Source organism: Heterodontus francisci, chromosome 6 (genome assembly GCF_036365525.1).
Source record: "Heterodontus francisci isolate sHetFra1 chromosome 6, sHetFra1.hap1, whole genome shotgun sequence".
Lineage (NCBI taxonomy): Eukaryota > Metazoa > Chordata > Chondrichthyes > Heterodontiformes > Heterodontidae > Heterodontus > Heterodontus francisci.
This window is the reverse complement of record NC_090376.1, coordinates 10,679,143-10,702,611: the sequence shown is the minus strand read 5'-3', so window position 1 is coordinate 10,702,611 and position 23,469 is coordinate 10,679,143. Positions and strand designations below refer to the sequence as shown.

At 44.4% G+C, this 23,469-nt stretch overlaps 1 protein-coding gene across 1 annotated transcript in view; it reads left to right on the top strand.

The window, feature by feature from the left end:
* lrrc32 (leucine rich repeat containing 32) overlaps positions 1 to 23,469 on the top strand; it is a 36,393-nt gene that overhangs the window by 3,231 nt on the left and 9,693 nt on the right. The window contains exon 2 of the mRNA XM_068033102.1: positions 19,241 to 19,326. Coding sequence (XP_067889203.1) covers positions 19,246 to 19,326 — 81 coding nt within the window. The 5' untranslated portion in view covers positions 19,241 to 19,245. The remainder of the gene's footprint in view (positions 1 to 19,240; positions 19,327 to 23,469) is intronic.

The window sequence follows — 23,469 nt, the reverse complement described above, 5'->3', positions numbered from 1 at the left end:
CCAGGAGACCAACCCTGGTTCAATGAAGAGTGCAGGAGGGCATGCCAGGAGCAGCACCAGGCATACCTCAAAATGAGGTGTCAACCTGGTGAAGCTACAACCCAGGACTACTTGCATGCCAAACTGCGTAAGCAGCATGCCATAGGCAGAGCTAAGCGATCCCATAACCAACGGATCAGATCGAAGCTCTGCAGTCCTGCCACATCCAGTCGTGAATGGTGGTGGACAATTAAACAATCAACTGGAGGAGGTGGCTCCACAAATATCCTCAACCTCAATGATGGGGGAGCCCAGCACGTCAGTGCAAAAGATAAGGCTGAAGCATTTGCAACAATCTTCAGCCAGAAGTGCCGAGTTGATGATCCATCTCGGCCACTCAGCTCCTGACCTCATTACAGCCTTGGTTCAAACATGGACAAAAGAGGTGAGGTGAGAGTGACTGCCCTTGATATCAAGGCAGCATTTGACCGAGTATGGCATCAAGGAGCCCTCGCAAAAGTGGAGTCAATGGGAATCAGGGGGAAAAACCTCCGCTGGTTGGAGTCATACCTAGCACAAAGGAAGATGGTTGTGGTTGTTGGAGGTCAATCATCTGAGCTCCAGGACATCACTGCAGGAGTTCCTCAGGGTAGTGTCCTAGGCCCAACCATCTTCAGCTACTTCATCAATGACCTTCCTTCAATCATAAGGTCAGAAGTGGGGATGTTCGCTGATGATTGCACAATGTTCAGCGCCATTCGTGACCCCTCAGATACTGAAGCAGTCAGTGTAGAAATGCAGCAAGACCTGGACAATATCCAGGCTTGGGCTGATAAGTGGCAAGTAACATTCGCACCACACAAGTGCCAGGCAATGAGCATCTCCAACAAGAGAGAATCTAACCATCTCCCCTTGAAATTCAGCGGCATTACCATCGCTGAATCACCCACTATCAACATCCTAAGGGCTACCATTGACCAGAAACTGAACCGGAGTAGCCATATAAATACCGTGGCTACAAGAGCAGGTCAGAGGCTTGGAATCCTGCAGCGAGTAACTCACCTCCTGACTCCCGAAAGCCTGTCCACCATCTACAAGGCACAAGTCAGGAGTGTGATGGAATACTCTCCACTTGCCTGGATGGGTACAGCTCCAACAACACTCAAGAAGCTCGACATCATCCAGGACAAAGCAGCCCGCTTGATTGGCACCCCATCGACAAACATTCACTCCCTCCACCACCGACGCACAGTAGCAGCAGTGTGTACCATCTACAAGATGCACTGTAGCAATGCACCAAAGCTCCTTAGACAGTACCTTCCAAATCCGTGACCTCTACCAACTAGAAGGACAAGGGCAGAAAATACGTGGGAACACCACCATCTGCAAGTTCCCCTCCAAGTCACACACCATCCTGACTTGGAACTATATCGCCGTTCCTTTACTGTCGCTGGGTCAAGATCCTGGAACTCCCTTCCTAACAGCACTGTGGGTGTACCTACCCCACATGGACTGCAGCAGTTCAAGAAGGCAGATCACCACCACCTTCTCAAGGGCAATTAGGAATGGGCAATAAATGCTGTCATAGCCAGTGACACCCACGTCCCATGAATGAATTAAAAAAAAAATAGATCCCCAAACTGTAGTGGTGATGTTGGGAATGACATTAAACAGGAAATTAGAGCCGCATGAGATAAAGAAACTTTTGTAATTTTGGGTGATTTTAATCTGGATATAGATTGGGCAAATCAAATTAGTCACAATACCGTAGAGGAGGAATTCTTGGAGTGTATACGGGTTGGTTTTCTGGACCAATATGTTGAGGAACCAACTAGAGAACAGGCCATCCTAGACTGGGTATTGTGTTAATGAGAGAGGACTAATTGACAATCTAGTTGTGTGAGACCCCTTGGGGATGAGCGACCATAATATGATAGAATTCTTCATCAAGATGGACAGTGACATAGTTGATTCTGAGACTAGGGTCCTGAATCTTAATAAAGGAAACTACGAAGGTATAAAGCGCGAGTTGGCTATGATGGATTGGGAAACGTTACTTAAAGGGATGGCGGTAGAAAGGCAATGGCAAACATTTCAAGAGTGCATGGATGAACTGCAACAATTGTTTATCCCTGTCTGGCGCAAAAGTAAAATGGGAAAGGTAGCCAAACCATGGCTTACAAGGGAAATTTGAGATAACATTAGATTCAAGGAAGAGGCATATAAATTTGTCAGAAAAAACAATGGACCTGAGGATTGGGAGCAGTTTAGAATTCAGCAAAGGAGGACCAAGGGATTGATTAAGAAGGGGAAAATAGAATACAAGAGCAATCTTGCATGGAACATAAAAACTGACTGTAAAAGTTTCTATAGGTATATGAAGAGAAAAAGATTAGTGAAGACAAATGTAGGTCCCTTACAGTCAGAAACAGGGGAATTTATTATGGGGAACAAAGAAATGGCTGACCAACTAAATGCATACTTTGGTTCTGTTTTCACAAAGGAGGACACAAATATCATACCAGAAATGTTGGGGAGCACAGGGCTTAGTGAGAGAGAGGAACTAAAAGAAATCAGTATTAGTAGAGAAATGGTGTTGGGGAAATTGAAGGCCAATAAATCCCCAGGGCCTGATGGTATGCATCCCAGAGTACTTAATGAAGTGGTCCTAGAAATAGTGGATGCATTGGTGGTCATCTTCCAAGATTCTATGGACTCTGGAACAGTTCCTACAGATTGGAGGGTAGCTAATGTAACCCCACTATTTAAAAAGGGAGGTAGAGAGAAAGCAGGGAACTATAGACCAGTCAGCCTGACGTCGGTAGTGGGGAAAATTCTAGAGTCCATTAGCAAACATTTTATAGCAGAGCACTTAGAGAACAGTGGTAGAATCGGGCAGAGTCAGCATGGATTTACGAAAGGGAAATCATGCTTGACAAATCTACTAAAATTTCTTCGAGGATGTAACTAGTAGAGTTGTTGAGGGACAGCCAATGGATGTGGTTTATTTGGACTTTCAGAAGGCTTTCGACAAAGTCCCACATAAGAGATTGGCATGTAAAATTAAAGCGCATGGGATTGGGGGTAGTGTATTACGATGGATAGAAAATTGGTTGGCAGATAGGAAACAAAGAATAGGGATAAATGGGTCTTTTTCCGAATAGCAGGCAGTGACTAGTGGGGTACCGCAGGGATCGGTACTCGGACCCCAGCTATTCACAATATATATTAATGATTTAGATGAGGGAACTGAATGTAATATCTCCAAATTTGCAGATGACACAAAACTGGGTGGGAGGGTGAGTTGTGAGGACGGTGCACAGATGCTTCAGGGTGATTTGGACAAGTTGAGTGAGTGGGCTAATGAATGACAGATGCAGTATAATGTGGATAAATGTGAGGTTATCCACTTTGGTAGCAAAAACAGGAAGGCAGATTATTATCTGAACGGCTATAAACTGAGAGAGGGGAATATGCAACGAGATCTGGGTGTTCTCATACACCAGTCATTGAAGGTAAGCATGCAGGTCCAACAGGCGGTAAAAAAGGCAAATGGTATGTTGGCCTTCATAGCGAGAGGATTCGAGTACAGGAGCAGGGATGCCTTGCTGCAATTATACAGGTCCTTGGTGAGGCCACACCTGGAATATTGTGTGTAGTTTTGGTCTCCTTATCTGAGGAAGGATGTTCTTGCTAAAGAGGGAGTGCAGCGAAGGTTTACCAGACTGATTCCTGGGACAGTGGGACTGAAGTATGAGGAGAGATTGAGTCGGTTAGAATTATATTCACTGGAGTTAAGAAGAGTGAGGAGGGATCTCACAGAAACCTATAAAATTCTAACAGGACTTGATAGGGTAGATGGAGGAAGGATGTTCCTGATTGTGGGGGAGTCCAGAACCAGGGGTCATAGTCTAAGGACACAGGGTAAACCATTCAGGACTGAGATGAGGAGAAATTTCTTTTCCCAGAGAGTGGTGAAGTTGTGGAATTCGCTACCACAGAAAGCAGTTGAGGCCAAGAAAGAGTTAGATATAGCTCTTGGTTTTAAAGGGATCAAAGGGTATGGGGCAAAAGCGGGAACATATTTCTGAGTTGAATGATCTGCCATGATCATAATGAATGGTGGAGCAGGCTCGAAGGGCCGAATGGCCTACTTCTGCTCCTATTTTCTATGTTTCTATGAAACATTTTATTCCTCGCTCAATTTCTCTCCCCTTTTACTGAAGGATCCTATGAGGCTTGGTACCATAAGCACTAAAAATCCCCTTCTCCCCACCCAAATGCTCATTCAGATGGCAACCTCGACACCTGCCATACTCGGGAGGGGAAGGGGCAAAACATCATATTGATCCATATTCTCACTTAACTTCCACACAACACATAACCAGGGTCACCGGTTAAACATCGGGAACATGAGTGTGAAATTCTGTGATGAGCAGAAAGTCAGGCAATAAAAATGGGCCAATCTCAAGCCCAAAGCGTATGATAGGGGTCTGGTCTGTATGGCTTAGTACTACACTGTTATAATCCTACAGTTTTTTTTTCGGGAAGAATGCAGTGTGCCTTTAAGGCTGAAAAAGGAACTGTACTGCTTTAAGAACCAGCAAGCCTCAGGCATAAGAGAGAGTGCACTTTAGTTGCTGTTGGATACAACCATACGGAGAGTGAACCAACCAGCTTCAAAAAATGCATCCTGGTTACCCGGCAACAGCCATTCAGAGAACAAAGACCAAATATACAATTTTGCAATTATCTTTTGAACTGGCTTTTTAGTTGAGACAGACTGTTCTAACAGGAGACACAGAAAAGACAGCTGTGTGTTAGCTCCTGAAAGGCGCGGTCTCAGACTATTTAAACTGAAGGAAGAGAATTTAGTCTTTATTTATTATGCTCTCTCAAAATTCTAAAATGTCAAGCCAAAACTGAGATCTCTGATAATTTAAACTGAAGGAAGGGAAGTTAGACTGTGACAATCTTCTATCCCTCAAATTCTAAAGCCAAATTGATTCATCAAAATGTGTTTGCAATTTGTTAATTGTTGAAATTCATCGCTGGAGAAGGAGCAACGATTTTGACTTCTGAATTAGACTATGGACTGTTCTACTGTTGAAGAACCTTTTATTTTTCCCCATCGGCCAGCTGTGAGGACTTCAAACAACCGTTCCACATCTGGCAGGAGCGTAAATCTGCAAGGACTCTAATTTTTTTCCATTTTAAGTGTTGTTTATATCTTTGTAGTGTTTAAGAATTTAGTTTTCTAATTAAACAGTTAATTTGTTGATTTAAAGACACCTGGTTTGGTTAGCCTCATTTGGGGGTTAATAGAGGGTACAATTTGGCTGGGTCTTTCTTTGATTTGGAAAGTTTAAAATGATATGTTAGGCGATCTGTGGAGGGACGGGATTAAATTAACAGTGTGTTTCTCCCACCGCAATCAGATACTTAAAGGGATGATGGTGGATAGGCAATGGCAAACATTTAAAGAGCGCATGATGAACTGCAACAATTCTTTATCCCTGTCTGGCGCAAAAGTAAAACGGGAAAGGTAGCCAAACCATGGCTTGCAAGGGAAATTAGAGATAGCATTAGATCCAAGGAAGAGGCATATAAATTTGCCAGAAACAACAACAGACCTGAGGATTGGGAGCAGTTTAGAATGCAGCAAAGGAGGACCAAGGGATTGATTAAGAAGGGGAAAATAGAGTACGAGAGAAAGCTTGCAGGAAACATAAAAACAAAGCGTAAAAGTTTCTATAGGTATATGAAGAGAAAAAGATTGGTGAAGACAAATATAGGTTCCTTAGAGTCAGAAACAGGGGAATTTATTATGGGGAACAAAGAAATGGCTGATCAACTAAATGCATACTTTGGTTCTGTCTTCACAAAGGAGGACACAAATATCATACCAGAAATGTTGGGGAGCACAGGGCTTAGTGAGAGAGAGGAACTAAAAGAAGTCAGTATTAGTAGAGAAATGGTGTTGGGGAAATTGATGGGATTGAAGGCCAATAAATCACCAGGGCCTGATGATATGCATTCCAGAGGTGGCCCTAGAAATAGTGGTGGTCATCTTCCAAGATTCCATAGACTCTGGAACAGTTCCTACAGATTGGAGGGTAGCTAATGTAACCCCACTATTTGAAAAGGGAGGTAGAGAGAAAGCAGGGAATTATAGACCAATCAGCCTAACGTCTGTAGTGGGGAAAATCCCAGAGTCCATTATCAAAGTTTTTATGGCAGAGCACTTAGAGAACAGTAGTAGAATCGGGCGGAGTCAGCATGGATTTACGAAAGGGAAGTCATGTTTGACAAATCTACTAGAATTCTTCGAGGATGTAACTAGTAATGTTGATGAGGGGGAGCCAGTGGATGTGGTTTATTTGGACTTTCAGAAGGCTTTCGACGAAGTCCCACATAAGAGATTAGTGTGTAAAATTAAAGCGCATGGGATTGGGGGTAGTGTATTGCGATGGATAGAAAATTGGTTGGTAGTCAGGAAACAAAGAGTAGGGATAAATGGGTCTTTTTCTGAATGGCAGGCAGTGACTAGTGGGGTACTGCAGGGATCGGTGCTCGGACCCCAGCTATTCACAATATATATTAATGATTTAGGTGAGGGAACTGAATGTAATATCTCCAAATTTGCAGATGACACAAAACTGGTTGGGAGGGTGAGTTGTGAAGACGATGCAGAAAGACTTCAGGGTGATTTGGACAAGTTGAGTGAGTGGGCAAATGCATTGCACTTGCTGTATAATGTGGATAAATGTGAGGTTATCCACTTTGGTAGCAAAAACAGGAAGGCAGATTATTATCTGAACAGTTATAAACTGAGAGAGGGGAATATACAGTGAGACCTGGGTGTTCTCGTACACCAGTTGCTGAAGGTAAGCATGCTGGTGCAACAGGCGGTAAAAAAGGCAAATGGTATGTTGGCCTTCATAGCGAGAGGATTCGAGTACAGGAGCAGGGATGTCATGCTGCAATTATACAGGGCCTTGGTGAGGCAACACCTGGAATATTGTGTGCAGTTTTGGTCTCCTTATCTGCGGAAGGATGTTCTTGCTAAAGAGGGAGTGCAGCGAAAGTTTACCAGACTGATTCCTGGGATGGCGGGACTGACGTATGAGGAGAGATTGAGTCAGTTAGGATTATATTCGCTGGAGTTAAGAAGAGTGAGGAGGGATCTCACAGAAACCTATAAAATTCTAACAGGACTCATTCGATCTGAATGAGTTGTTAAGTCTCTGTTCTGAATGAGTTGTATCCTCATTGGCTACAGGTGAGGTCCCAGAGGACTGGAGAATAGCCAATGTTGTTCCTTTGTTTAGGAAGGGTAGCAAGGATAATCCAGGAAATTATAGGCCGGTGAGCCTTACGTCAGTGGTAGGGAAATTATTAGAGAGGATTCTTTGGGACAGGATTTACTCCCATTTGGAAACAAAGGAACTTATTAGCGAGAGACAGCATCGTTTTGTGAAGGGGAGGTCGTATCTCACTAACTTGATTGAGTTTTTTGAGGAAGTGACAAAGATGATTGATGAAGGAAGGGCAGTGGATGTTGTCTATATGGTCTTCGGTAAAGGCTTTGACAAGGTCCCTCATGGCAGACTGGTACAAAAGGTGAAGTCACACGGGATCAGACGTGAGCTGGCAAGATGGATACAGAACTGACTTGGTCATAGAAGACAGAGGGTAGCAGTAGAAGGGTGTTTATCTGAATGGAGGGCTGTGACTAGTGGTGTTCCGCAGGGATCAGTGCTGGGACCTTTGCTGTTTGTATTATATATAAATGATTTGGAGGAAAATGTAGCTGGTCTGATTAGTAAGTTTGCGGACGACACAAAGGTTGGTGGAGTTGCGGATAGTGATGAGGATTATCAAAGGATACAGCAGGATATAGATCGGTTGGAGACTTGGGCGGAGAAATGGCAGATGGAGTTTAATCCGGACAAATGTGAGGTAATGCATTTTGGAAGATCTAATACAGGTGGGAAGTATACAGTAAATGGCAGAACCCTTAGGAGTATTGACAGGCAGAGAGATCTGGGCGTACAGGTCCTCAGGTCACTGAAAGTGGCAACGCAGGTGGATAAGGTAGTCAAGAAGGCATACGGCATGCTTGCCTTCATCGGTCGGGGCATAGAGTATAAAAATTGGCAAGTCATGCTGCAGCTGTACAGAACCTTAATTAGGCAGCACTTAGAATATTGTGTGCAATTCTGGTCGCCGCACTACCGGAAGGACGTGGAGGCTTTGGAGAGGGTACAAAAGAGGTTTACCTGGATGTTGCCTGGTCTGGAGGGCATTAGCTATGAGGAGAGGTTGGATAAACTCGGATTGTTTACACTGGAATGACGGAGGTGGAGGGGCGACATGATAGAGGTTTACAAAGTTATGAGTGGCATGGACAGAGTAGATAGTCAGAAGCTTTTTCCCAGGGTGGAAGAGTCAGTTACTAGGGGACATAGGTTTAAGGTGCGAGGGGTAATGTGCGAGGCAAGTTCTTTACACAGAGGGTGGTGAGTGCCTGGAACTTGCTGTTGGAGGAGGTGGTGGAAGCAGGTACGATAGCGACGTTTAAGAGGCATCTTGACAAATACATGAATAGGATGGGAATAGAGGGATACGGTCCCCGAAAGTGCAGATGGTTTTAGTTTAGACAGGCATCAAGATTGGTGCAGTCTTGGAGGGCCGAATGGCCTGTTCCTGTGCTGTACTGTTCTTTGTTCTTTGTTCTTATTTACAGGATTCTGTGGCTGTGAAAGATCCCACAGAGAAATTCATAGAAGGGACAGAATCTCTACTGATATTCATGGTGCAATTCACCCCATATAATCTGGTGCTTATAAATTGGCTGGGATGTTTGCCTTGTTACAATAGTGGCAGCATTTAGATAGTAATTGACTGCTTCAGAAGTATTTTGAAATGTCCTGAGGGCATGAGCAAAGTGATATAAAAAGAGTGAGCTATTATCGGAAGCTAGTTATTGCTAGATCAAAACACTTCCTTTGATTAGTTTTAGCTGTCGGGTGGGTATTTATGCAGAACAGCCCTCCAACAACAACTTGCATTTATCTAGCACCTTTTTAGTGTAGTTAAAACATCCCAAGGCACTTCACAGGAGTGTTGCCAAACAAAATTTGACACTGTGCCATGTAAGGAGATATTGGGATGGTTGTCAGAGATAAGTTTTTTTTGAGGAGTGATTTTAAAGAAGGAGCATGAGATCGCAAAGTGGAAAGGTTTAGAGAAGGAAATGTCACAAGTTTGCCCGCTGGCATGAAGTTTTATGTCTTTTGGATGAGTCGTTAAACTGTAGCCTGTCCCCTCAGGTAGATGTAAAAATTCCCATGGCACTATTCATGGTGTCCTGGCCAATGTTTGTCACAAAACCCACATCACTGAAACAGATAATCTGGTCATTATGGCATTGCGGTTTGTGGGATCTTGCTGTGTGCAAATTGGCTGCTATGTTTCCTACATTACAACATGGGCTACACTTCAAAAATACTTCATTTGCTGTAAAGTGCTTTGGGATGTCCTGAGATTATGAAAAGCACTATAGAAATGCAAATCCTTCTTTCTGTCCCAATGACTTCTTCTTGAACTCAGTGTCAATTATTTGTCTGAGCTCCTATGAAGTGCCGTGAAACTACATTGTATTCCAAGATGCAACTTGTTGCTGCTGTAAAGTTAAAAATTACTCCTCTTATCTTGCATCACATGGAAATTCCTGGATTGGCTAAATTGAGAGTTCCTTGAGCAGCAACATCTCACATTTTTTTAAAACTGCCTATCAAACAAGTTTGAAGCTCCCACTCACCTGCAGAGTAACCTGATAACACAAAAACTGGAGGGCTGGGATTTCCCTGCTCCGTACTTTCCATTTCCTGCTGTTCAAGGCAAAACAAAAGCTGGTTCCCTCACTCTGACAGCAGGATGAAGAGAGTTGTGTGATATTGGAAACCAGCCTGGCACCTTCGCTTGGAAAGTCAGTGAGTGCCAAGTTCCTTTATCTCTCCCTCCAAGTGACCCCATTGGTTTGAACACTATTAACCCCAACTCACCAGCCTGATAGTTTTTTCCACATCGCTTCAGTGCTGTCGATTGACAATCGGGTCAAATCTTGGCGTAGTGAGGCATTTTGCCAGGATGTTTGGTGAGTTTCATGTTTGGGGTTGGTGCAGTGACAATGCCACTGAGCTGTCCATCACTTTGGTGGTTATAAGATGGAGGGGGAAGGGGTGGTGGCTAATGTAAGAGGTAGTGGGCTCGCAGTGGCGAAGAGAGTGTGTTGGGGCATCATTGAGTGCTGAGTGTCTGTGAAGCTGCAGTGCCCGCCAGAGGGTCAGTGCGGAGGGAGCGCCGCACTGCCGGAGGGTCAGTGCGGAGGGAGCGCTGCACTGTCGGAGGTGCTAACTTTAGAATGAGACTTTAAACCAAGGTCTGTCCTTTCAGGTGGATGTAAAAGTTTCCATGGCCAATACTTTGAAGAGGAGCAGGGGGAGTTCTCCACGTGTCCTGGCCAATAATTATCCCTCAATCAGATTATCTGGTCATTATCACATTGCTGATTGTGGGAGCTTGCTGTGCACAAATTGGCTGCTGCGTTACTTATTTTGGAACATGCTGACAGCATGAAAGGCGTTTTCATTAACTAGGATTTCTGACAATCTTCTAAGGTTATGGTAGTTATTTGAGAGACCCCATACCCGCCTCCCCCGCCCCAAGTAAGATCCCAGTGACGGTGTCTAACCCATCGCAACATCCAGTGCCCTAGCAAGAATAAGTTGATATGAGTCTCTCAAGCATTCATTAATATTTGAGCAGCCCAATTCAAAATAAACAAAAGTTTCTGAAACACGGTCAGTTGGGTAAGGAGGTGGTTGGCGTTTGTGAATCCTGTTGTGAGTGAATTCCTTCAACTGCGGAGATGGAAAGAAATGCTTTTTGTTTTTAATTCTGCTGATTGACCACTGTTATCCTGGAAGAAGATTGGCAGAAATTCCAGATTTTCATCTTTTGTTACCAGCAGTTTGTAGTCTGTTCACTCTTGGCCATTAACTCTATATCAGGGAGAAAGATTCCCAGACACCCCTTGTCATTGAAAGAGCAAGAAGCACTGCATCTTTTCAGTCTTTGATGTCTGAAGTGATGAGGTCAGAGTCGACTGTCTCCAATCTGAAGTGCTTTGACTTTTCTATTGACTGTAGATAGAGTAACAATGGGGAATCCAGTCAGCCACAAGGCAGTGAATAATTGAAGGAGGGTAGGGGTTAACTCCATTAAAAACTGCAGCTTACTCCCTTCTGGCTGATGTCCTCTGAAATATCTCTGGCGAATGTTTTTTGCACTCTATCGTGTTTCTGAAAAGAACCATCTAACTCAAAGCTGCTTGAGGTAAGGGTATATTTCTTGACCTGTTGCTTTGCTGTTTTGTATTTCTCAAGGTGAGGAATGTATCCAAGAATCATAAAATCTCACGGCATACAAGGAACCCGCTTGGCCCATCGTGTCTGTGCTGGCTTTCTTTAAGAGTTATCCAATTAGTCTCGCTCCCCTACTCTTTTCTCATAGCCCTGCAAATATTCCCTCCAAGTTTTTATCCAATTCTCTTTTGAAAGTTAGCACTGAATCTGTTTCCACCATCCTTTCAGCTAGTGTATTCCAGATCACAACAACTCGCTGTGTTTTTAAAAAAATGCTCTTCATATCCCCTCTGGTTCTTCAGCTCATCCCCTTAAATCTGTGTTCTCTGGTTACTGACTGTTCTGCCATTGGAAATAGTTCCTCCTTATTTACTCTGTCAAAACTACTCAAAATGTTGAACACTTCTTAAATCTCCCCTTAACCTTCTCTGTTCCAAGGAGAAACAATACTTTAGAAAAGTAACACTTTTCAACTTTCACATCCACATTAGTGTCAGCTTTGAGCATTCCCAGATCAGGTACAAGTGGCCCACTCTCTCCCTATTCCTAACTCACCCTGTTTTTGCAGGGAAACAACTGGCTATACCAGGGAAAATCAAGGAAATGTACTATCAGTCTGACCAGTAAGCAGAACAATCCACTTCCAGAGTATTTATTGATGTTGCTGGGCACAATATTGTTGCTCCACTTAAATGGCTACAGTGCTTATATTACACTACACTTCATTACAGCATTGCTTCCAGAATTATTTATGTTATACACTGTTTACACTATGGTACTGTTCATATGATAGAGCTGTTTATATTATAGACTGTTCGAATGGCTGTTTATGCTACGGTGCTTCTTATATCATTGCACACTTTATATAATAGTTTTATTCATCTTGTGCTATTTATATTAGTGATGTTTATATTTTACAACAACTTGCATTTCTATAGTGCCTTTAATGTAATAAACCATGTCAAGGCATTTCACAGGAGTGTTATTAAAGCAAAATTAGACAGCAAGCCACATAAAAATATATTGGGGGCACATGGCCAAAAGCTTGGTCAAAGAAAGAATCTAAAAGGAAGAGAGAGAGGTGGAGGGGTTTAGGGAGGGAATTCCAGAGCCTGGGGCCCAGGCAGCTGAAGGCACAGCCACCAATGGAGGAGCAATTAAAATTGGGGATGTTCAAAAGGCCAGAATATAAATCCGCAGAGATCTGACGGTTGTGAGGCTAGAGGAGATTAGAGATGGCGAGGGGGTGAGACCATAGAGGGATTCAAAAATGAGGATGTGGTATTTAAAATAGAGGCATTGCTTAACTGGACGCCAATGTCGGTCAGTAAGCCCATGAGGTCATGGGTGAAGGAGTTTTGTGAGTTAGGACATGAGCAACTAGTTTTGGATGACCCCATGTTTACAGATGGTTGAACATGAGAGGCCAGCTAGGGATCTGTTCGAATAGTCAATCTCGAGGTAACAAAGACAAGGATGTGGGTTCTGGCAGCAGATAAGCTGAGGCAGGGGCAGCGTCGGGCAATGTTACTGGGGTAAACATAGGCAATCTTAGTGATGGCACATGAGTGGAAGCTCATCTCGGGGTCAAATATGACGCCGAGGTTGCAAACAGTCTGGTTGAGCCTCAGACAGTTGCCAGGGAGAGGAATGGAGTTGGTAGCTAGGGGGTTTGTAGAAGGTACTGAAGACAATGGCTTCTGTTTTCAATATCTAATTGGAGGGGATTTCTGCTCATCCAGTACTGAATATCAGACCAGCAGTCTGACAATTTAGAGACAGTGGAGATGAGGTGAGCTAGGTGTTGTCAGCATACATACAATTAGATTCTATGCTACTTTGCTGATCTAGTGCTGTTATAGTATATTATAGGGTCGTTTATATTATAGAAACTTTACATTTTTGCTGTCTATACTGTAGTATTTGTATTATAAATAGTTTAGATCATTGTGCTGTTTATGGTGCTCTTAATAATTGCATATATTATGCACTGTTTTTATGCTATGCTGTTCATTATTTCAGTTTATAATACACATATAATACACCTGAAGTGCTGTAACCTGGAAGACTACGGACCAGGTGCTGGAAGGTGGGATTAGATTGGGCGGCTGGTTTTATTTTTAGCCGGCGCAGACACGATGGGCTGAATGGCCTCCTGTACTGTAACTTTTCTATGGTTCTATATTTATGGGTTTGATTATTGCACTATTATTGTGCTACTTATGTATATGGTGTTAGTTATAATAAAATACTGTTTACATTATTGCACTGTTCACATATTTAGAGTATAGCATTGATATTACAGCAGGTTTGTTGTATAGTTAAGCTCTTTGTATTCCATAACATATCTTTTATATTGTAGCACTGTTATTGTGTCTTTTCATATTGTTGCTGTTTATAATATAGTGATGGTTACATTATATTACTGTTTATGTTACAGTGCTGGTTTATAAGATTTATAATGTTCCATAGTTGTTTCTATTGTATCACAGTATAAACTGAAGTTTAAAACTATCACTTTATATTGTAGTCCTGGTGATATCACTTTTTCTACTCTGTTGCTACTTATGTATTTTTTTTATTCATTCATGTCATGGGGCATCGCTAGCAAGACCAGCATTTATTGTCCATCCCTAATTTGCCCTTGAGAAGATGCTGGTAGGCAGACAGTTGAAAGGCTTGCTAGGACATTTCAGAGGACAGTTAGAGTCTTAGAGTTATACAGCACAGAAACAGGCCTTTCGGCCCATCGTGTCTGTGCCGGCCATCAAGCAACTAACTATTCTAATCCCATTTTCCAGCACTTGGCCCGTAGTCTTGTATGCTATGGCGTTTCAAACGCTCATCTAAATACTTCTTAAATGTTGTGATAGTTCCTGCCTTTACCACCTCTTCAGGCAGTGTGTTCCAGATTCCAACCACCCTCTGGGTGAAAACATTTTTCCTCAAATCCGCTCGAAATCTCCTGTCCCCTACCTTAAATCTATACCCCCTAGTTATTGATCCCTCTGCTAAGTGAAAAAGTTGCTTCCTATCTAACCTATCAATGCCCCTCATAATTTTGTACACCTCAATCATGTCCCCCTTCAGCCTTCTCTGCTCTAAGGAAAACAACCCTAGCCTTTTCAGTCTCTCTTCATAGCTGAAATGCTGCAGCCCAGGCAACATCCTGGTGAATCATCTCTGCACCCTCTACAGAGCAATCACATCCTTCCTATAGTGTGGTGACCAGAACTGTGCACAGTACTTCAGCTGTGGCCTAACTAGCATTTTATACAGCTCCATCATAACCTCCCTGCACTTATATTCTATGCCTCAGCTAATAAAGGCAAGTATCCCATATGCCTTCCTAACCACCTTATCTACCTGTGCTGCTGCCTTCAGTGATCTATGAACAAGTACACCAAGGTCCCTCTGACCCTCTGTACTTCCTAGGGTCCTACCATCCATTGTGTATTCCCTTGCCTTGTTAGTCCCCCCAAAATGCATCACCTCACACTTCTCAGGATTAAATTCCATTTGCCACTGCTCCACCCATCTTACCAGCCCATCTATATCATCTTGGAATCTAAGGCTTTCCTCCTCACTATTTACGACACCAACAATTTTCGTGTCATCTGTGAACTTATTGATCATACCTCCTACATTCACGTCTAAATCATTAATGCACACTACAAACAGCAAGGGTCCCAGCACCGATCCCTGTAATACATCACTGGTCATAGGCTTCCACTCACAAAAACAGCCCTTGACCATCACCTTCTACCTCCTGCCACTAAGCCAATTTTGGATCCAATTTGCCAAATTTCCCTGGATCCCATGGGCTCTTACCTTCTTAACCAATCTCCCATACAGAACCTTATCAAAAGCCTTACTGAAGTCCATGTAGACTACATCAACTGCTTTACCCTCATCTACACATCTAGTCACCTCCTTGAAAAATTCAATCAAGTTAGTTAGACATGATCTCCCTCTGACAAAGCCATGCTAACTATCCTTGATTAATCCCTGCCTCTCCAAGTGACGATTAATCCTGTCCCTCAGAATTTTTTCCATTTGTTTCCCAACCATTGATGTTAGACTCACCAGTCTGTAATTACCTGGTTTATCCCTGCTACCCTTCTTAAATAATGGTATCACATTCACTGTCCTCCAGTCCTCTGGTACCTCTCCTGTGGCCAGAGAGGATTTGAAAATTTGTGTCAGAGCCCCTGCTATTTCCTCCCCTGCCTCACATAACAGCCTGGGATGCATCTCATCTGGGCCTGGGGATTTATACACTTTTAAGCCCATTAAAACAGCTAATACTTTCTCCCTTTCAATGCTAATATGTTCAAGTATATCACAATCCCCCTCCCTGATCTCTACACCTACATTGTCATTCTCCATAGTGAGCACGGATGCAAAGTAATCATTTAGAACCTCACCTATGTCCTCCGGCTCCACACACAGATTGCCATTTTGGTCCCTAGTGGGCCCTACTCTTTCCCTGGTCATCCTCTTGCCCTTAATATACTTATAAAACGCCTTAGGATTTTCCTTTATCTTGCCCACCGGTGTTTTTTCATGTCCCCTCTTCGCTCTCCTAATTACTTTTTTAAGTACCCCCTACACTTTCTATACTCCTCTAGGGCCTCCGCTGTTTTCAGCGTTCTGAATCTGCCATAAGCCTCCTTTATTTTTCCTTAACCATTCCTCTATATCCCTTGACATCCAGGGTTTGCTGGATTTGTTGGTCCTACTCTTCACCTTTAACGGGTACATATTGGCTCTGAACTCTCACTATTTCCTCTTTGACTCCCACTGGTCTTATGTAGACTTTCCTCTTTGGCCAGATCCTGTTTTATCATATTGAAATCGGCCTTCCCCCAATTCAGTACCTTTATTTCCAGTCCATCTTTGTCCTTTTCCATAACTACCTTAAATCTTAGAGTTATGGTCACTATCCCCGAAATGCTGCCTCACTGACACTTCTACCACTTGTCTGGCTTCATTCTCTAGGATTAGGTCCTGTACTGCCCCTTCTCTTGTTGGACTTTCTATGTACTGGCTCAAAAAGCTCTCCTGTATGCATTTTAAGAATTCTGCCCCTTTTAAGCCTTTTGCACTAAGACTACCCCAGTTGATATTGGGGAAGTTGAAATCCCCTACTATTATTACCCTATTATTTTTACACCTCTCTGGGATTTGTCTACATATCTGCTCATCTGTCTCTCCCTGACTGTTTGGAGGTCTGTAGTACACTCCCAGCCAAGTGATTGCCCCTTTTTTGTTTATGGCCTCATTTGAGGAACCTTCTAATATATCATCCCTCCTTACTGCAGTAATTGACTCCTTGATCAACAGTGCAATGCCACCTCCTCTTTTACCCCCTCCCCTGTCACACCTGAAGATTCTATACCCTGGAATATTGAGTTAAGAATCACATGTAGGCCAGACCAGGTAAGGACAAGAGATTTTCTTCCCTAAAGGATGTTAGTGAGCCAGGTGGGTTTTTATGACAATCCAGTAGTTTCATAGTCACCATTACTTAAAGTAGCATTTTATTCCAGATTTATTTAATTGAATTTAAGTTCCTGAGCTGCCATGGTGGGATTTAAACCAGTGTCTCTGGATTATTAATCCCGGCGTCTGGATTACCTGTCCAGTGACCTAACCACTGTATTACTGTTTCTGATGTGGGTATAGGTGTTGTCAGCATATTATAGGGCTGAATTTTATGCTGGAGGCGGGCATCCTGGCACCAAGCTGAAAACATGGAGGAAACCCTGCTTCTGCCTTTTCGCACCCTCCCGGAGTGATCCCTGGTCTTTATACATCAAAGTTTCAGGAGGTGGTTTCCTTGTCCCTTTAAAGACGGCGATCCCGCCTCTGAACTCCTGCCCAATCAGAGGGCCGGCAGCTCAGCAGTATCGGAAGCACCACTGGGAGCGGTGGCCGCTGCTGGTATTGCAGAGGGCTCGGACCCAGGCTCAGTGCTAGAACCCCGGAGAACAGGTAGGTGAAACAGTGTCCCAAGGGCCAGTCTGGAAAGCCCCGGCGAGGTGGGGTTGGGGCGTGGTCTTGCAGTCCGGGGGGGGGGGGGGTGGGGGGTGGTCCCAGGAGCTGAATTAGGGTGGAGGTCCTCCGTGGGCCACAAATTGCCCATGGAGGAGGGACCCCATCAGCCCCCCTCCCCCAAGCCTGCAGGGAGGTCACCTCATGTTACAAAGCAGCCCCCGCTACCCCTTCCCCCCACAACCCCCAGGCCACTTAAGGGCCTCAAATTGACCTCTGGGTGGGAAGGCCATCATTGGCCTATCCCACCCCCAGGAAGATCACTTGGCAATGGGGTAGCAATGGTCCCTCTGCCCTGCCATCCCCCACCACCCATTGTGATACTCCATGCTGGCACAGACACAATGGACTGAATGCCCTCCTTTTCTGCCATAATCTTTCTATGGCTCTGCACTCCACCCCGACTCCAATCCTGCCTCGTGGGCCACACAAAATCCAGCCCATAGTCTGTCAACATTGCATCATCTCACTATTCGAGCACTGTGGCATTATTGCAAAAAAGAATAATTAATATTTCTACTTTAGTACTGTTTATGTAACAGCACTCCCAACCTTCCAAACCCATAACCTCTACTGTCTAGAAGGGCAAGGGCAGCAGATGCGTGGGAACACTGTCCTCTGCAAGTTCCGCTCCCAGTCACACACCATGCTGCCTTGGAACTATATCACCGTTCCTTCACTGTTGCTGGGTCGCAAACCTGGAACTCCCTCCCTAACAGCACTGTGGGTGTACCTACCCACACGGGACAGCAGCAGTTTGAAAAGGCGGTTCACCACCACCATCTCCAGGGCAATTAGGGATGGGAAATAAATGTTAGTCTTGCCATGGCACCCACATCACATGAATTCAATTAAAGAGTTATAGCTGTTACTATATTGATGTTTACACTATAGTGCCACTGTTCAAATTAAAGCACCGTTGAGTGCTGTTTAGGAATTTAAGTGATATTTATACATTATAATGCTGATTGTTTAAAGTGTTGGTTATGGTGCAGCATTCATTATGCATTATAGGTCTGTATATATTGCAGTGTTGATTATGGTATAGATATCTATATAATGAGCATTTCTGATATATTATAGCACTGTTTACGTTAGTGTTGTTTACAGTACAGAAGCAGGCCATTCTGCCCAACTGTTCTGTACCAGTGTTGTGCTCCACACAAGCTTCCTCCCACCTACTTCATCTCACCCTATCAATCTAACCTCTATTCCTTTCTCCCTCATGTACTTATCCAGCTTCCCCTTAAATTAATCTATGCTATTTGCCTCAACTACTCTTTGTGGTATTGTGTTCCAGATTATAACCACTCTCTGGGGAAAGAAATTTCTCTTGAATTGCTTATTGAATTTATTAATGACCACTATATATGGTCTTCCCTCCACAAGTGGAACCATCTCTGCATCTGCACTTTCAAACTTGTTCATAATTTTAAAGACATCTATCAGCTCACCCCCCTCAGCCGCCTTTTCTAGAGAAAAAGCCTCAGCCTGTTCAGTCTTTCCTGATGGCTATAATTTAATGTAATCTGCTTTTAGTGATATTTAATGATATAGTGCTTTTAATTATATATTGTATCTGTATTTCTACATCTCTCAGCTGTTCGGTATTTATATTATAGCAGTGTAAACATTCCAGCTTTCTCTTTACATTACAGTAATATATAAATTGTGGTCGCATTTATATTACAATTGTAACTGATTTTACTACAGCTGTGTCACTGAATTTCTGTTACTAAATGTTTTTTTCTTCTACCTGGTGTTCCCTGCAGAAACTATGGAACATTTCCTTCTCCTTCTGGTAGCTGTGCACAGTGCGGCAGCAACTTTCCGACCAAACATCTCCCCTTGCAGGACAGTAAGTACCAAAAGTGATGCTTGCCAACTAGTGTACCACTGCGACAATGTAGCAGAGACAGCAGGGCTGTGTAATAGGACACAGAGTGGGAAACCTGCATTTATATAGCACCTTTCACCATCTCAGGGTGTCCTACAGCTTTACAGCCAATGAAGTACTTTTGAAGCGTGGTCATTGTAATGTGGAGGATGGGGCAGTTGAATTGTGCACAGCAAGACTCCACAAATCCATAAGGTAATGATCAGATAATCTGTTTTTACCTATTGGCCAGGACACCGGGGAGCAACTCCCGTGCTTTTCTTGACATGTAAAAGGATATGGAGTCAAGGCAGGAGGTTGGAGATAAGATGCAAATCAGTCATGATCTCATTGAATGGCAGAACAGGTGGGAGTGGCTGAATGGCCTTCTCCTGTTCCTCCGAGTGTTTAGAATGTGGAACTCACTACCACAAAGAGTAGTTGAGGTGAATAGCATAGATGGCTTTAAAGGGAAGCTAGATAAACACATGAGGGATAAAGGAATAGAAGGTAATGTTGATGAGGTTAGATGGGCGAAGAGTTGTGCAAGCGCGTAAGCACTGGCATGGACCTGTTGGGCTGAATGGCCTCTTCCTGTGCTGTACATTCTATGTAACATCTTCGGAAGAGTCTGAGAGAACTAATAAGGAAGCAGGTTGAGAGCTGTGCCTTCTATTGTAAATTGGCATTGTAGCCAACAACTACGAGTGTTCCATTCTTGGGCTGACACTGGCCACTTTTATGTAGCGGGGAGGTGGTGGCGTAGCGGTATTGTCACTGGACTAGTAACACAGAGATCCAGGGTATTGCTCTGGGGACATGGGTTCAAATCGCACCACAGCAGAAGGTGGAATTTGAATTCAATTAGTAAATCTGGAATTAAAAAAGCTAGTCTAATGATGGCCATGAAACCATTGTCAATTGTTGTAAAAACCCATCTGGTTCATTAATGTCCTTTAGGGAAGGAAATCTGCTGTCCTTACCTGGTCTGGCCTACATGTGACTCCAGACCCACAGCAATGTGATTAACTCTTACATGCCCTCTGAAATGGCCTAGCAAGCCACTCAGTTGCATCTAACCACTATGAAGTCAATAAAGAATGAAACCAGACGGACCACCTGGTATCGGGGTAGGCACCGGAAACGACAAGGGCAAACCCAACACTGTCGACCCTGCAATGTCCTCCTTACTAACATCTGGGGGCTTCTGCCAAAGTTGGGAGAGCTGTCCCACAGACTAGTCGAGCAACAGTCTGACATAGTCATACTCCCAGAATCATACCTTACAGACAATGTCCCAGACACTGCCATCACTATCCCTGGGTATCTCCTGTCCCACCGGCAGGACAGATCCAGCAGAGGTGGCAGCACAGTGGTATACAGTTGGGATGGAGTTGCCCTGGGAGTCCTCAACTTCGACTCCGGACCCCATGAAGTCTCATGGCATTAGGTCAAAGATGGACAAGGAAATCTCCTGCTGATTACCACCTACTGCCCTCCCTCAGCTGACGAGTCAGTACTCCTCCATGTTGAACAGCACTTGGAGGAAGCACTGAGGGTGGCAAGGGCACAGAATGTACTCTGGGTGGGGACTTCAATGTCCATCGCCAAGAGTGGCTCAGTGGCACCACTAAAGGACATTGCTGCTAGACTGGGTATGCAGCAGGTGGTGAGGGAACCAACAAGAGGGAAAAACATACTTGACCTTGTCCTCACCAATCTGCCTGCCACAGATGCATCTGTCCATGACAGTATTGGTAGGAGTGACCACCGCACATTCCTTGTGGAGATGAAGTCCCACCTTCACACTAAGGATACCCTCCATCGGTTGTGCGGCACTACCAATGTGCTAAATGGGATCCAGCAATGCAAAACTGAGCATCAATGAGATGCTGTGGGCCATCAGCAGCAGCAGAATTGTACTCAACCACAATCTGTAACCTCATGGCCCAGCATATCCCCCACTCTACCATTACCATCAAGCCAGGAGACCAACCCTGGTTCAATGAAGAGTACAGGAGGGCATGCCAGGAGCAGCACCAGGCATACCTCAAAATGAGGTGTCAACGTGGTGAAGCTACAACACTGGACAGTCTGCGTGCCAAACTGCGTAAGCAGCATGTGATAGACAGAGCTCAGCGATCCCATAACCAACGGATCAGATCGAAGCTCTGCAGTCCTGCCACATCCAGTCGTGAATGGTGGTGGACAACTAAACAATCAACTGGAGGAGGTGGCTCCACAAATATCCCCATCCTCAATGTTGGGGGAGCCTAGCACGTCAGTGCGAAAGATAAGGCTGAAACATTTGCAACAATCTTCAGCCAGAAGTGCCGAGTTGAGGATCCATCTCGGCCTCCTCCTGATGTCTGGCATCTGTGATGCTGGGGACTTCAGCCAATTCGATTCACTCCGTGTGATATCAAGAAACAACTAAAGGCAATGAATACTGCAAAGGCTATGGGCCCTGACAATATTCCGGCAATAGTACTGAAGACCTGCTCCAGAACTTGCCGCACCCCTAGCCAAGCTGTTCCAGTATAGCTACAACACTGGCATCTACCCTACAATGTGGAAAATTGCCCAGGTATGTCCTGTCCTGCTTTTTGTGTACAAGTCCAACCCGGCCAATTACTGTCCCCTCAGCCTGCTCTCAATCATCAGTAAAGTGATGGAAGGTGTCATCAACAGTGCCATCAAGTGGCACTTGCTTAGCAATAACCTGCTCAGTGACGCTCAGTTTGGGTTCCGCCAGGACCACTCAGCTCCTGATCTCATTACAGCCTTGGTTCAAACATGGACAAAAGAGCTGAACTCCAGAGGTGAGGTGAGAGTGACTGCCCTTGACATCAAGGCAGCATTTGACTGAGTATGGCATCAAGGAGCCCTAGCAAAACTAAAGTCAATGGGAATTAGGGGGAAAACTCTCTGCTGGTTGGTGTCATACCTAGCACAAAGGAAGATGGTTGTGGCTGTTGGAGGTCAATTATCTCAGCTCCAGGACATCACTGCAAGAGTTCCTCAGGGTAGTGTCCTAGACCCAACCATCTTCAGCTGCTTCATCAATAACCCTCCTTCAATCATAAGGTCAGAAGTGGGGATGTTTGCTGATGATTGCACAATGTTCAGCAGCATTCGTGATTCCTCAGATACTGAAGCAGTCCGTGTGGAAATGCAGCAAGATCTGGACAATATCCAGGCTTGGGCTGATAAGTGGCAAGTAACATTTGCACCACACAAGTGCCAGGCAATGACGATCTTCAACAAGAGAAAATCTAACCATCTTCCCTTGTCATTCAATGGCATTACCATCACTGAATCCCCCACTATCAACATCCTAGGGGCTACCATTGACCAGAAACTGAACTGGAGTAGCCATATAAATACCATGGCTGCAAGAGCAGGTCAGAGGCTTGGAATCCTGAGGCGAGTAACTCACCTCCTGATTCCCCAAAGCCTGTCCACCATCTACAAGACACAAGTCAGGAGTGTGATGGAATACTCTCCACTTGCCTGGATGAGTGCAGCTCCAACAACACTCCAGAAGCTCACCACCATCCAGGACAAAGCAGCCCGCTTGATTGGCACCCCATCCACATACATTCACTCCCTCCACCCCCAATGCACAGTGGCAGCAGTGTGTACCATCTACAAGATGCACTGCAGCAAGTCACCGAGTCTCATTCGACAGCAGCTTCCAAACCCGTGACCTCTACCACCTAGAAGGACAAGGGCAGCAAATGCATGGGAACACCACCACCTGCAAGTTCCTCTCCAAGTCACACACCATCCTGACTTGGAACTATATCGCCGTTCCTTCACTGTTGCTGGGTCAAAATCCTGGAACTCCCTTCCTAACAGCACTGTGGGTGTAACTACCCCACATGGACTGCAGCTCACCACCACCTTCTTAAGGGCAATTAGGAATGGGCGATAAATGCTGGCCTGGCCAGCGACGCCCACATCCTATGAATGAATAAACAAAAAAAACATGAAGCCCAGTACAAAGATGACGCAGCTTAATGTGAAATAATGCAGTTTGTGTAATTGAGAGTTTTGTGAGGAAGTAATGCACAATACAGGAGAACAGCATTGAGTAACAGTGGGGAATACCTGGGAGCATAA